Source organism: Plectrocnemia conspersa, unplaced genomic scaffold, assembly GCF_051122295.1.
Source record: "Plectrocnemia conspersa isolate PC_06_02 unplaced genomic scaffold, ASM5112229v1 ptg000014l, whole genome shotgun sequence".
Taxonomy (NCBI): domain Eukaryota; kingdom Metazoa; phylum Arthropoda; class Insecta; order Trichoptera; family Polycentropodidae; genus Plectrocnemia; species Plectrocnemia conspersa.
In genome coordinates, this window is record NW_028277178.1 from 26,624,825 (window position 1) to 26,642,170 (window position 17,346).

The following is a 17,346-nucleotide window of genomic DNA, read 5'->3' on the forward strand; positions in this document are numbered from 1 at the left end:
TTGCAACTTCTTTGCTGTATAATAATTGTCATGATCTATTCTGGTTATCATAGATTCGTTTTGCATCAAATGTTATGATTATTTTCAAAAATCGTTTTCTTTTGTTTTTAATAAATAATGTAGGCAACACTTCTTTGTTTTTTTCTTTTTGTCAGTTTGTGGGTTTGCTTGGACTAGTCTATTTTTTCACGTTTCCTAGTCATCCAAATGTTGTGAAACGGTTTCGAGAGAAACCTCTGCATATAATGTGAGTATCTGAACAGTTATTTGTTGATTAGCTTAAACAGTTTAAACGCTTACAGTTTTCGGATTAATATTACCCCCTATCAAATCGCAAATTGAAATTTTTCATAACCAGCATTGCACAGTGTTTAAGTTTAAATTCGTAAAAAAAACATTAATCGACACCTGTATAGGAACGCAAAAAAATAAAACACATCACCACTCGTAAAATAAACAATAAATACATGTATTAATTACGTACGTATTATTAAAATCAGGGTTTATTTTCGACTTTAAAATCGAGTACTTGATATGAAAAAACGTAATACTTACCTACTTTAAAATTATAACCATTTTAATATTTTTAAGGCAATATGTGGAACATAGTTTGAGAATTGTCGAAAGCACCTTATTTGTTGCACCTTGTATATAAATATGACACAAAAAATAATTTCTGTAATAAATAATAAACGGTAGATTTCATAATCAACCTATTACAGTTACGACTTCATAAAAAAATTAATACAGTATTTTAACAGCAGAAATTGCAAAATTACCCTTCCCTATAAAATTGCTATTTTTTATTTTTATTCCAGAACATATAATATAATATTAACTACCGCCTGTGACAAAAAATCTATTTATTCAAAGATTCGTGTTTCTTGCTTTTAGGCGAAATTGTCTAAAATTCTGTATATATTTTTTTCAGTCGAAAAAATACACAAATTGCTAGTCTTTCAAGAGGCATTAATGATTTTACCAGTTTTAAGGATTTTTCAGCTAAAGCGACGGATATTGGAATACTTTTTATATATGCTGTCTCTATATAAGTAATTATAGTTTGCTGTCAAATAAATCGTTAAATTAATTTAAGGATTTCTAAATGGTTAATTTTTTGCAATTTTCTTTCAGACTAAAATATTTTGACCGATTCAAGTTTCACTCAAGATTCAAGTTTTAAATTTGATTGCAATATCTATAGAAAATCTACTCAACTGGCGATAATATATTTGAACCAGTAAAAAAGTTTTTAGAATCCCTAGTTTACTTTTTTATTTACTGTGTTAACAGCGTGTATGTGTGTGAATGTATTGCAAATTTTCTCAACTTCATTTAAATTACCATATTCATCAAAAGCTATTTTTCTTTCCTTAAATAAAGGGTCTACATCCAACGACTACGCTAGGTTCGCTCATTTATTTTTGTGATAATTGCATTTCTTAAATTTTCTATGAACCTACTAGAAAAATATACAGTTATGGTTTTGTCTGTTGTAAGATATTTACTCTGTCTATTTTCTTTAAGATGTTGTTTCACACTATGAAGCTGCAGATAAAGTAAAAATCTATTTTTTTTTTCCTAATTTCATAATTTTTCTTCATTTGTATAGGTCCTCTAGAACATTCAAGATCTTTAGCAACTATTTGTAAGCTGCAGATACAGAATTTTTGGATGACCACTAAGTACTGCAATATTTTAAAGACACAGGTAAATTTTAGAGGGAAAAAACTATATTCGCGCCATTCTCATACCACTGCTCTGAAATATTGAATAGCAAAGTTGTTTTGTGCTATTTTGATACAATGAATAAATACTATTAATTTTTTTGTGCTATTTTGATACAATAAAACCAATGAATAAATACCATGTTCTGTAAGCATATATTTTAATTTCAGTATACTGTGAGCACTCTGTAGAACAATCGAAAGAATAGAAAAGTACTCTTCTTTATGAATTTCATTCAAAATAATTTTCTTAACTACACTGGCAATTTTGAATGTAAGTAATTTTTCTTATTAATCAACGTTATATCGCTATTTATTTTAAATTTCCGAGAGTTTAACTTGATCTTCGAGACGTTTTGAAGACTTTATGATCCAACGAATGAGACTTTTATATATACAATTTGTACGTGAAAAATATTTTATAGTCTCGGTAATTTTTAATTAAAAATAAACGCATCTATTAAGTACAGCAAATTCGGATTTTCAAATTTTGTAAGTTGATTTTCTCAATCTGAATAGCTTGACTTTGACCCTAATCAATACATAATATATCATACATACAAAGTATGTTTGAAACATTAGCATTTTTTAAATAAAACTTATATATTATGTATATTACGTCATATAGTAAAGCACCTTAATATAAATATAATACAAGCTCCATTCATTTCCCATCAAATTTTATCACCGCCCCATTTGCCTATTCCGCTTTATTTATTAAATTATTTCACATACCTCATACCCGTGCAATGATCACCTCTGATACGACAATACGCTTTTATCTACCTTATTGCCCATAAGACGGCTCAATCTTTACGTGATCCGCCTCTCTAAACAATCTATTAAGTCCACATACGTGCCATACTCACAATCCTAACAAATTTATAAGACTATGCGGAGTGCTTTCGCATTTTCCTGAAATTCTGACGTCTTCATAGGTCATCATCGTAGGTATACACCGCAAATATCCCGTGGGATGTTTGTGCCCCGTTTCGTGACGAAAGGTTCAACCCTACAGGTTGGGGGGTCGACGAGGCGCTTAAATTGCCGCCATAAATCGGAAATCACTTTGCCGATCTGGGAACCCCTATCCAGGAAGCCTGGGGTGGTTTCCTGGCTCTAGGTGAGCAACAGACACTGTTTGCTTTTGTTAACAACCTGTCGGCGAACGGGGCACGTAAAATATTCCACCCGACCCAATTGAACGTGACACGTGACACTGTGAGACGATTCGTTATTTATCACATTTTCAGGGCCGCATTTTAGAAAAAACAGTGCTCTAAATAAGTATGGATTTAATATATTATGTATATATATATATATACTTTATAATAACATACAATATTCGACATATGTATTCACTGAATTAATTATGTTTGTGTATTCTCCGTTGATTTTTAGAATAATACTTCAGTACAAATACTTGTTTATAATAATTTTGCCCTTTTAACCTTTATGAAAATCCGGCTCTGACCCTAACGCACAAACCGCGACTTCATTCACCTTGAAAAGGGGCAGCATAAACCAAACATGAATTATGTATTACGATTGTCCTGTTCAATCTCAAGTTATACGACGAAGAGAAAGCAACTAACCAAAACTGCCAGCAAACAACGATTTATATACAACTTAATTACCGAAACTCAATGTGTAAGAAGTACACTAGGTGCAATTACGTTTATCGCTTTATTGTAATGGCCTTTTGATAGTTTAACTGCTAGCGGTGTAATTAAAAAACAACTGAGCAAACTTCGGTCGGACTTTCTTCTTTTAGTTTATTTAAATCTTTCCGGAGAAAATTTCTCTCGTCGAAGGTCGGTCATCAATCTGAAACGCCGAATTTCGACCCTTTTACATTTTGTTTCCTGCCACTGGTGCCGGTCAATCAGTCAACCTGGCTTCCTTAGGAGCTATACACCCAAACCCCGAAGTCGTCGCTCGGGGCGCTAATCACCCTCACCTCACACTCTTTTCCCACCCCCCGACAAATCCGTCGACCTGTGCCGTGTGATGGATTACATCGTCGATTAGAGCAGACCACAGGGGAAATGGTATGAGGAATAGGTGAAATACGTATATAAATCATTACGAACATCCGAACGAATCTCATCCATCTCGTCTGATTATAATATGTATGTTACAAAAAAATAATTACACTCAACTACATGTTAGACATTCTGGAAATAATATTTACAATTAAATAAATTATTGATTTGCATGAATATATATATATATATAAAACCTAAAATTTTCCCACTGGTATTGGCAATTAAATAAATACGTAATTCAAATTAAACACATATTTCTCACTAAAATATATATTTTCCTAAATAAACGTAAACTTATTACGTTGTATTATTTAGTTAGAATCCAATGAAAGTTGTACATGTACGTGAGCAAAGTCTTAGGCGAAATTGGTCCCGGTCGTCGCGAATTAACGCATATAGACAGATTGATTACTCTCGTTCCACATGGATAGATTAATCACGACCGAATTCAGATATAACTCTCTTGTCCCAGACAGTATTGACTAGTAACTCGAAATAGTAACGGAGCCACACACACATATATCCACAAAACGGATTATATTATGCCGAATGTAATACACATATCAATACCTTTTGATTATTTCGCGTATTATACACTAAGCAAGTTATACGAACCAATTCTGCGACGCCATAAACGCTAATTCAAATACAATACGCATGCGAGCGACTTAGAACGTATTAGAAATTAACACATAATATGGATAATATACAATAAATAAGCCTTCAGTATTTTCTTTGTCGTTTTATTCTCTAAATCACCCTGTTTCGAATTTTCGCAATAGAAAAATATGATTTCAAAAAAATAATTAAAAATAATATTTGTCGGTAATTTTCACTAAGTTGTTAAACATCTCAATGCTCTTACTTACAATGTCTTTTCTGTTTATTCTTACGTCTTCAAATAAAAAATAGTATGGGTTAAAGATTATAAATATATTTAATGCGAGAATATTTTTGTAATTTTTACTAATAAATTAAATCGTTAATGTTTCTGCACACATTGCCTCAATCAGTAACTTTTTGAACTCATAGGCTAAAAATATAATTTTTTTAAATAAACATATTTTTTTATATATTTGTATGATGTGCTTTAATACATAAACTGCTTTTTTTCTTTTAAGAAAGTGACAAGGTGATTTTCTAGTGAAATATAAAATATATTTTTTATTATAAAAGTTCAGTGCATTATATCGCACAAAAAATATTTTTAAGACACTGTCATTTTATTTAAGTATAACTTATTTGATTAATTTGTAGCTATCAACCAATCCATTAAAATAACATTTTTTTTCGCGGATCTTTAATGTGTGGTACTTTAATTAAATGGCATCTTAATATTTGCTGTAATAAAAATAATTAATCAATATATTTCTCAAGGATCTAATGTTTATTTAATTGCATGTTTTTATTCTTTGTTTCAATATTAAAATGATTCCTATCGATTATTTTTTTAATTTCATTTTATTTAATTTTTTTAATAATTTTAATAATTTGATTTAATTATTTATAGTATTTTATTTCCATATAGAGGTTTTAAAATTTTGATTTATGTATTTTTTGCTTCGTCAATCACTATAAACTAATCCTTTACTTCACATTTTTAACTTTTTGTTAAAATTTTCCAATAATTAGAAATCACATTACTGCCATTATAGTTTTTCTAAAATATTTTTATTGTTTTAGTCGACAGTTATTAACAATTTTAACGTTAAAAATTCTTTATAAAATTGCTTTAATTAAATAGGTCATCTAAGAATTTTCTTTTAAAAACTAGAATTTTTCACCTATTCTTAAATGCTTTTATTGTCACATATTAAACGTAAACAAATCACTTTACAAAATCGCCTCATCTCCTAAAGGGGTTTAAAATACGCCATCTTAAGAACTTTCTTTAGAGAACTAGCATTTTTCGCTTATTTTAACTTTATTTCACTTATTAAAAAATCGTCTTGTTCTTCAAAAGGGGTCCTAAAAAAACTGTGCATGTACAAAAATAATACAATAAAAATAAGACATGTATAATTTTTTTCGTAAACCGTTTAATAATAAACCTTATTATTAAATACGTATTTACATATAGCTACACTTATATTATTGCATTTTTAAATAATAATTATGCTATATACCATTTTTTTTTTCTGCATGATTTTGAAATAATTTTGAAATAAGGTGGTAAATTAGGCTGACTAACAAACTGGCATATTTACAAGTTCGATTTCTTAAAAAAGTTTATTAAAAATCCAATAAAACATGTTACAAATCAAATGCTTTAAATACTTTCTTAGAAAGATATTTAAAGCAGTAATAAATTATTATCATCACACACCGCAGTTTAATTTTATCAGAAATAATAAAACACTAAAACACAATTTACTTAAGTTTTTTATGTAATAAGAAGTGATTTGTATAAAAAAAAAACAGTACACGTCTGCTTTTTGTCTTAAAATAATCGATGTCCAACAACTTTTTTCCTATTTTTTTGTTGTTCAGATTTTTAACCATATATATTATGTTATTTATCTAACCATAAATCGTGTAAATTATATTTTTTTTTAAATTAAATGAGAAAAATGTGTCTTGTATTTCTGTAAGTCTTGTTTTAATGGGAATTGTTTAAATTTATCTTAGATCGGTTGTAATCAGTTAAAAAATTCTAGCAATATATTTTCCGATTAAAATATCTGCAAAATAAATATAAATTTATAATAACTAGGTATTCACAAGTATAATTTAATTATTTATTCATTGAATAATCAGAAAACAGTTACTTGTATTGACATTTTGTAAAGTTTCTATAGTAAAATGCTGATTTATATTTAGAACATATAATTAAATTTGTGTTTTATAATTAAATATACCTCAAGATTATTAAATAAATATAGTTTTTTGGAGAATGTTTACCTACATAATTTTACAAATATTGTAGCTTAACAATAGTCTATTTTTTTAAATTTGAAGTACCTAACTAATATTATTACCTTATTTTAATATAAAATAAAATATTAATTAATAAAAAAAACTTCTTTGAAATGACTTTAAATTGATTATCAGAAATAAATAAGTAAAGCTGCAATTTATATGTAAAATTCGCAATTCTCAATCCAATTCATATTATATTTTTATAAATAAAATAACACTATCATTAAAATTTTCCAAAAAATTAGGCACTTCAACTTTTAATATAAAATACAAAAATATATAAAAGATACTGCATATTTAGAAATTCAAATTAAAATTGCTTAAAATACTGTCGCTTTCTGGTTTAATTTAAAAGTAGTTTAAAACTTAAAACATACTTACGACACTTAAAAAATATTTTGTTTTCCTAAAAAATGTTCCAACTCTATCCTAAGACGTAAGAGAACAGCCATACGATTTTTACCAATTACGCTTTCAGCAACTATTATTGGTAAATATTTATTGAGCTTTTTTTATGCCTTAAAAGTTTTCCAACCACTGCTCTGTATAAACACGTTTACGCAGGCATCGTCTCATTATAAATTCCTTGTAAGAAAAGCTAAAAGAAAATCCTTCCGCGATAACCGTCCGCTAATACTGCAATTGAACCGGTCGCAAGAGGACAAAAAAATTAAATTGACTCGTTAAACACAAAAGGTTTCTGTGTAATATAACTCTCCGGCCGCCACGATGGCCGCATTATGTATATTAGTGCGATTCTTTGGATTTTCAGTTACTTTTTTGCTTCTTGTAAGTACATTTTTTTGCTCTTGCTGAATAACAAGCCGGGAGCGCACGCGCAAAAAATTAAATCGTACAGAGGAGGGACCTCTTTAATTTTCCCTGTTCCGCTGTCAGTTCATAATTACTGCGAAAACGGGGGCGGAAAATATCCACAACAGAGGAATGTGTTTTTTACGTTTGAGTCGTCAAGATTCAAACTTTTTTCTTAGAAAGCTCTTGGATATTTTTAAATATCGCTTAGTATGCTATATTTTTCTTAGAATGATCGCTTAATATTCGTTTATATAATTTGAATGTCATATTTTTAGAACAGTAGTCCTTTGTAAAATGTAACAATTAAATTTCTCTGTTAAAACGTTTATTGTATTTATTTACTTAAATTTAATTAAGACCACCGTGATTTTACAAATCAGATCAAAAATACGTTTTCGAAAAACAGCGAGGCTAACTTTGCAATCCTTTAATATTAAATCGGGAACCAATTCAGCCCCAAAAAACTTTTTAAATATTGCTTAAAGCCGTCCGCAATATTTTGCGAACCAAATAAAAAAAAATATAGAACGCTTTAGGATCATTAATAAATTTGTTTTGCCAACTTTTGTGATACTTTTGATGACAATATATCATCAAACGCTTAATGATCAAAATTCCTAGAGAATAGATGGTTACCACCATTTTTTTCATAGCTTTGTTTTTAGCATTAAAATTATCTCAGCACATATGCCACGTCAAGCACTCGAGGTGTCTTATAAATAAAACACTGGTCGAACGCACAATATACCGCCTCATAGAAGGCCGAGAGAGCAGATTCTATATAAACACATACTCTCACTCATCCCTAGTAAATAAAAATCTTTCAGATTATCAAACGTGCCATTTGAAACAACATGTCGTGAAACTCATTTTTTTTATCATATCCTTTAAAATTGACAAATAACTTTAATTTGTGATACAATAGTTTCAAGACACGTATTGATTAAAAAAAAAATTATTTAATAATAAATAGATTCAATGAAACAAATAGGCGCCTAATCACCCTATCATGAACAACTTTATTTTTATTAATGTTCTATATACATTGACCATGAAAGAAGCATACAATTCCTAAAAAATAAAAAATAGTTTTTTGCAACTTATATATCAAATATTTCATGTGAAAAAATACATGACTGTTTTTTTTGTAAATAATTTATTATCATAGTTTTATATATTTATGTGTATCAATAATTTGGATTTATTATTTTTTTGCTTTGATGGCGCATTGGATCAACCTTTTAGGTCATAATAGGTCTAAATAGATAATGCATTAGTTTGTTGTGAATAATGAGCAGTAGCATTTTACGTATATTTGTAAAAAGTCTGAAGGAAAATTATAACCTTCACATATATTATATTTATAAATAAATACAGATGTTTTTAGATATTTATTAAACTTATAATTCAGATTTATTTTAAATGTTAGGATAAAATAAATTTTATTATACTTAAATGCTATGGAGATAAAAGCTGCACGATAAGCAAGTTGTATGAATGCTAATTATTGACCTGAAAGTCTTGGATTAATATTCTATATGGACCTTCGAGTTTTTCAATTTCTATGGTTTCTGGAGATTGTAATAAGTAATTATATTTCAAATCAGTAATCACAGATTAGGTTTATTTGGGTTTTCTTAATCCCATAGATGAGTTTTGGGATGATTACCTAGGGCTGAAATTTCTCTAATAGATCCCTTTCGCTCATAGAGAATATTTTATACGCATCAAACTAAAAAGTAGGTTGGCACCCGAGTAATACGTAAGATTTTCATATCTAGCTTATAAAAATATTTGAATATTCAAAATTTCGATACCATTACATTTTTAATGGCAAGTTTTATAACTTGCCGACTTATTTTTCTTTTTTTTTGCCACCCTCGTCACTGTTTTCGCCACCTTTTCGGCCGGTAGTCGCCACGAAGTCGGCGAACAAGGGGTGGCGATGGTGGCCTATCGACAGAAGGTGTTTTGCATTGATTGGCGAAGCAATTAATTTTTAATTAGGGATGTTTTTGTGCCGGATGATCCGGAGGGGCGGACGGATCTGCCTGGCTATTTATCAGCATTACTTTACCCACCCTGTTCATCCGCAGTTTGACTCATCAATTCTTGTTACCGTTAAGTGGGCGATGAGTAAACAATTCCTATGCAAAATTTCTTTATTCACTTTAAAAAATCTTAGTTGCATACTTCATCATCGGTTAGTTGTAATTATTGTAGTAATTTTCTTAAAGTGGGTTTTCCGCACTTACAATGAACGGTAAGCAAGGCATGAAGTCATTAAACGTTAAACATATCCGAGTGCCAGACACCAGAGTTTATTAAGGCAAAAAACTTAAATTCGCGGTGCGCAAATTGTTTGGTAGAATTGCAGTCTGCGTTATTAAGACGCGAGCAAGTGTCTGTTGCAAGACTTTCTTCTTACCTCTCTCAGTTTTCCTACATCAAGACGTATACAACTATGTGTTTGTATTTGTGTTATTTTGCTTATTTCATATTATTAACATACAGTTGGAATAACCGAGGTTCACACTCGACGTAACAAATCATAATAGATACGAGCTGTAAAGGTTCGCATGAGCAGACTTGATTCGCTCGGTGAAATATGAATGTGTGGATACAACGAAAAAATGTTTCTATTAAAAAAGGTTCTTAAGACTTGAACAACGTAACAGAAAGTATGAATCTGACGCGAGCGAACTTCTGAATTCAAGTTGGTGTATTAAATTATAGCATAAAACACTATATATGTATTCTTTTTGCGGCAAAGAATATGCAATTACATTATTATCGTTCGCTTATCTTAAGCTGTAAGCATCCCTTGAATTTTTAATTGAAACTGTAACTAACTTGTTTCCAAATCAGACTCTAAATTTGTAAATTTCATTAGATAAAAAGTGTCTGCTTGTATCCTATGAAACTTAAAATAAATATGAGCATCATTTGCATATAAAATTTTACTCTTCCGTCGCGTTTATATTTGATAAATTAGGAAATGAAAATAGGTATCTAAGCATTTGCTAAATGCATTGAAAATATTATTAAACAATTGAAGTGAATGTGCCACACAACTCATAACAGAGAAGTTAGCAATGCTTTATATATTAGCAGTATAGTCTTAGATTGAAAAACAAATTTTCGTTCTATTATACGGTAGTTAAATAATATTTTTTCATAAATATACTTATGGATGTTTTTGAAAGACTTGATAGAGAGGAATAATTTAGAACTAGCTGGAGAATTAAATTCCTTCGTGACTTATTAGCTGGAATCTTGCAATTGATAGCTGCCATTTACAACTCAATATCTATAAATGATTTATTTATACTGATGAGTTTTTAATTTGTATTGTTGTTTTTCGTGATACCTAACTCACTATACATAGGCAGTTATTGTAAATTTTCAATATAGATACACCCACTTTGAATGTGTGTTTATAAATATTGTATAAGTAACATCTTGGATGAATAGCAGCGGCAAGCAGTCTACGGGTGGAAACAGGCAGATAAGTAATATGAATTCCTGAGCTTCATCGAGAATATTCCGACCCCCGAGGGCATGTGTGTAACATCGAGAAACAATAACCCAAGAGGTGTCTTCCGCCTCCTCGGCAATATTGCTATATGGATACAAAAAAGGACACACAAAGGAATCCACAATATGTATCCCAGCGTCGGTGTCCCTGCACAACGGTCTTCATTACGAGGATTTTTCTTTGATCCAGAAAATTTCTCCTTTTTCAGGTCGAAATTCTCAGTGTCTTCGTTTATTTTTTATGAGATGTAAATTAAAATACAGTGTGTCATATAATATAATATGGAAATACCTATCGTTACTCTATTTATTAGTAGAATTATACACGTCTCATTAAAGTAAAGTGTAGCTAAGTATTATTTTTGCTTGCATTAGATAAAGCTTTGATGTGCAGTTAATAGGAAAGAGTTACATCAACACTGATTTAAATAATTCTGTGTTTTGTGAATAGAAGTAAAATATATTACAAAACAATATAATATAGATGATATTATTAGCTTTAAAAATTTATTTTTAAGGCGTTTTTAATGCTGATTGATTCTGTGGCTTGTTATTTTAAAGATATATGCAATTTTTATTAGAGTCGTTTTCGTTTTTTTTTACACATATTATTTTCCTAGAAAGCTAGACAATTTTTCGTTATAAAATGAATTATGCGTTGATTAGTTTTTCTTAGTAAATATATTTTTTTCTGTACTATTTTACCATTGTCTTCACTTTTTACATTTGGTATAATCTTTGTTGAAAAAACTACCCGTGCTATAGATTTAGAATCGGCATTTAACTTAAAATAAAATATTAAAATATACGCCAGTAAAAAAATGTTTTGCAATGTAATCTAAGTAAAACAACATAACCAATAATAGCAACAATAAAAATTTTGTGTAAAATTTTTTTTATTGTTTTATGTAGTGAATTTTGTACAAAATTCCTTTTTCTTTAAAATTTTTAATTTTAATCAATAGTCAAAATTTTTTTCTAAAAAATTAATTTTTGATTAACTTTGAATAAAATTAATTAAATTTATTTTTTAATTTAGAACATTCTTGTAAAATTAAAACTTTACTATAGATTATTTTATATGATATATTCTTAATTGACACTTATTTATAATATTGTAAATACTTAAAATAAGTGTCAATTAAAAATATTTCTGCAATAAGGTTTGCTTTGTTTGAAAAAAATGCTTGAAAAAATGTTGAAAATCGAAGATGAAAACTTTTCAACGTAATTACATTTCATGCATAAAATAATATTTTTTTGCAGATAATCTAAATGTATTTAAAACAGAGATTTTAAAATATTTAAAATTAAAACCGAGTAGAATTTTTTAAAACATTTTTTCAAAACAAATTTATAGGACTTTTTTATTTAGTTTTTATACATACTATATGTAAAAACACGTTCTATTCAATATTTTATAAGCCTTAGTTGTATTTATGTGTAATATTTAAAAAAAAATAGCTTAGAGGTGAATCATTAAAATAAAACAGAAATTTACACACATTTTAAAACTTTGCTCCTAATGGTTTGCTGCTATTGCGTCCTTTAGACCGATTTTACTAAAAAGAGCCCGCTTACTACAAAACAATAATTATAAAATATCGTAATATTTTTTTAATGGGCAATATTTATTATTTTGAAATAATATTAGATTAGCAATGCTTTTTCACTGTGTTTTTTTTACGATTTTTTGCCAATTGAAGTGTAATTTTTTTTTAACAAATAAAAAATGTAAATTAAACTACTCTTAATTCATCATAAACACATAACTAACAATTTATTACTTGAAATGTTTATAAGAGTGAGATTTAAAGTTCTCTAAAAATAAAATTCACAATATCTAGTTAATAAATTAAATATATACAGTAGTAATGTTTAACTTTTATAAATTAATAATTTATAAATTTAATCCATTTATATATATTTAATTTGAAATGCTTAATTTTAGCAATAAATAAAAAATAAACTTATTGAAGAAGCAGTATATTGTTTGTGATAATATTAGGAGAAAAAATAATTATCATTAAAAAAAATCTCACTTCGGTTTTTTATTATATATTTTTCTAGTAGATTTAGTTTATCTATTTGTACAATAAAATGTGAATTTTATTCTAATTGCTTACCATAACAGATTGATAGATGATTGACACAATATTTTTAATAAATTCAAGAGTTTAATTTATTTTTAACAAATATAAAACGACTTTTTTGTTAATAACTGAACTAACAACTGAACGCTAACGACTATATTATGCGCTACGTTCTTTTTAAAGACCATCCCATTGTACAGCACAAACTCTGAAACTCTGATATTACAATATACACTGTGTATATTATACTACAGAATTTTGCAATATTACCCGGAGCGGCGAAAAACAACATTTGCGCCGCGTCGATGCCAAACAATTGTTTTCTTCAAACAATTCGAATACACAATTTAGTACTAAATTATATTCTATTGTGCTTTTTTCTCGGATGAAATATCCGTTTCGGAGGTGAGCCGGTCTCCCCTTAATATTGGGCATAAGTGCCTCTACTTGACGGTTCATCATAAAAAACAAAGCACTCTCGATGCTGGAGCGTAAACAACCCCCAAACACAACCCCTTGCCTCTCTATACCGCGACGAGAGAGAGAAGCAATAAAATCATTCGTCGAATGTAATGTATCCGCGGGGTTGGCCATTGAGCTATAAAAAATCTGCATACCGCTTACCTATATGATATTTTGCGTATTTATTGCACAATGTAGAGAGAGTCAAATTGGAAAATATCGCGTAAAACATAATAAGAGAGTATATGGAATTTAATATAGTCAAAAGCACAACATTAAAACTTAGATATGCTAGAAAATTATATAAAGTCGTATTTTTCATAAAATGATACAATACACCCTTAGTTTGGCTTTCATTAATAAATTCTTCAAATTTATGATAATGTTATATTCATAGTGTACGTGCAATGTTTTAATTTAAGCATATTTTTTATACTACATTTTATAAGTATATATTAAGTATGATAAAAATGTAATATAATATAATTACACTTTGTGCTAAAACAGTTATTAAAACAATTTCATGTACTGATTTTTTATATTTGTGGTAATAATAAATACAATTACTTATTAATGAAACTATTTTTTATGTAGTAAAATATGTTTTAATGAAAAATTTAAGAAAATTATTTCTTATATAACTTCTAAACATAGTATATAATATTTTAAAATGTTCGTTACAAATTAAAATTAAATTTTACTTTTTATTTTTATTTTTAATTTTAATATTAATAAAAAAATTAAGTATAAATTAGTTACTTAATATTATAAATAAGTTTTTAAAACTGTACAACAATAAAATTTAAATATTTCACTTATATATCTTACATTTATTTTAATAAAATATTGCAGTAATTCAATGACTATTTTCGATAATTGCTTAATTTTTATTATTTTACTATGCGCTTTTAAACGTAGTAAAAATAATATTTACTGGCATTTGATTTACTGCCTTTATATTTTTATTGTTTTCAACTTTACTTATATTTCTAGTATAATATATAGTAATATCATAATTAGGAGTCGAATTAAATTGCTATCTATTAATTAGCTTGCCTTAAAATATACTCATAATCCAACTTATAAATAAACACTAGTCCAATTTAGTTATTGTAGCATTTCTCTCAACCTAGTTTTTATTACACTATAAAATAGCTCGTTTTTGCAACAGTTTAAAGCTATTCAATTGGAAATTCTGCATTACAAATAAAATTGTTACATTATAGAGCATCTTAAAACACATAATTTACATGATTTTTTAAATTTATTTCACTATATATTTTTAAATGTATGTTGCCAATATTAAGTGATTGTAGTGTATTGACTAATAATTAATCTTAAATAGGAATAATCATTTTTGTTTCACTGGATATATTCTGAAATAGCGTAAGTGTAAAAAACAAGTAAAAAGATTAGTAAACTATATTTTAACAGATTTAAAACTCACCCCAACATACTGGCAAGTAATTTACTAAAATACAATGTAACTAAACGTAAACTTAAGAGTGTTAATATGTTAAAAGTATCAAATAGATTTAATTAACATAAAAGTACTACCAACTAACCTATAATTAGACTATATTTTTTATGGTATTATTTAAAGAAAGCCTCAAATGGGAGACGTTCTGTATGATACCGTTTTAAAATTGATCTGCTATTACCTTTTTATTTTATTAATTCGTTTATATATAATTTTAATCGTGTTTTTATCGTCTAAAATATCTCCTTGATTCATCCTATGTAACAAAACTGTTGTAATACAATGAAAATATTATAATAAATAATTACAATCCGCAAATTAATTTCACAGAACGCGCGGTTATTATTATGATCTGCGACGGTCGTAAGGATAAAACTTTGGCAATATCGTCGCCTGGCGGTTTTTAGTCGGGGGAAAGCATTCAATCGGAGCCCCAATGCGGCCCTGTCCACCTCACCCTACTCGTCAAAGGAGGGCTCGCTCCCTTTATTTCTTTATTACAACGCATTATAATCGCAATAATGTTTTAATTTTTACGTTTTGACAATTTTTTTAACACTCCAGGGAGAAATATGCTCCCTTTTTAACACACGCTTTAATTGGCAATGAAGTTATGACTGCCTTTATGATGAACTCGGCAAGAAACGTCTACCTACAGAGCGGAGTTACAACCATAAATTGTTTTATGGAGTGTTCGCCTAACAGCCTAACTGCGTTTAATTACATAAAAACGCAATAAATCCGAATCCAGCGATCATCTCTCTCCCCAGATATGAATTTTCGGTTAACGACCTAACTTTTATTTTAACTGTATTTTTTTATATCGGTGATTAATGCGGTTTTATTTCTCTTTTTTCAGGTGTCGCCGCTGCCGTCTCACGTGAGTGATTTTTATTATTGTTTTTTTTTATGTAAATTTATTCTTCAAACGAATGCATCCCTCTCAGTGTTTCTTGACAATGTATACCCACAACTTGGAAACTCTGATGAATTCTGCGCCCTCGGGCTACCAAACACCTACTCGAATCAGAACCGAGAACAAGCAATCAAAGAAGTTGGGGTGTAATAGTGTTAAAAACGTGAACAATAAGCTTGGAATATTAATAAATATAAATATTATTTATATTTTTTTGCTAATGGATAAAATATTTAGGCATTAGTTTAACGGACTTGTTCTTGAAATTGTTAGCTAATATATTTTTACTTTACGATTTATTTCCAATGACAATATTAGTTAGCTTAACTTATTGTTAAATTAAAACGACGTTAAAATTTTAAAATACCATTTTAATTTTATCATTTGTAGACAATATTTTATATATAAATAAAAATATCGTAGCAGTGAATTAGGTACTAAATCTTTCAATTACATATAAACATATATGTGTAATTACTACTGTTTCTGATTTCTGGACATTTTTCACTTGACTAGAAAAAAATACTGCTTAAAATTTCTTAAATTCCTAAAGTAATAAAAACTGATTATTTAAGTAAAACATAATCATATGTAATACTTACGAACATGCATAACTAAAGCACAACCTTTTTATATTTAATTTTAACAGAGGTGTATGTACCTGTTTATTTTATTGGTATTTTTTTATAAAATTATTTAGAAAACAATGTTGTAAATTATTTTACAACATGTTTGTTGTAAAAAAATATGTTAATTTTTTTATTAAATGTTAGTCTAGTAAAAGTATAATTAAAGTTTTAGCAATGTGGTATAAATACATTAACTGGTCATGAAATATTTTTTAGCACTGTTCTCAGTGTTCTCTTATTTATAATAAATTTTGTTGCCCTTAACGATTCAGCTTAACTTTTCTATTTAATTTTTTTAACCATCTTGAAAATTCAACATGTTTCTATATTAAAGAAATTTATCGAGTGTTTTTTTTTTTATTATTTGAATTTCAGTAAGAAACTTAATATTACACTGTTAAATATTTCTGAACAAAACAAAGTACTTATTTTTTGCATTATTAGTTATTAGCAATAATATCAGTTACTCCAATTGATTAGCTTTTTTTAATGAGAAAATACCGTTTATTTGAATTATCAATGATATATACCCATAATATTGTATCTTACAAAGAAATCTCTTGTAGCATTTATATATTTTTTACAATCTTTCGAATGCCTATTATCGTATTCGTTATTTAGATTCATTTAATATTACTCTTAAATATTTTTTTGGCAATAATTTGTATTAAAATAATTTATTCAAATAGAGGCCGACCCAATTTCAGGCCATCAAAGAA

The 17,346-nt window shown here is 28.0% G+C and overlaps 1 protein-coding gene across 1 annotated transcript in view; it reads left to right on the plus strand.

Annotated features, from left to right (window-relative positions):
- The window catches only part of LOC148226633 (uncharacterized), a 618,271-nt gene extending 602,123 nt beyond the window's left edge, over positions 1 to 16,148 (plus strand). The window contains exons 4-5 of the mRNA XM_088204621.1: positions 15,942 to 15,962; positions 16,030 to 16,148. Coding sequence (XP_088060747.1) covers positions 15,942 to 15,962; positions 16,030 to 16,148 — 140 coding nt within the window. The remainder of the gene's footprint in view (positions 1 to 15,941; positions 15,963 to 16,029) is intronic.
- Positions 16,149 to 17,346: the final 1,198 nt, after the last annotated feature.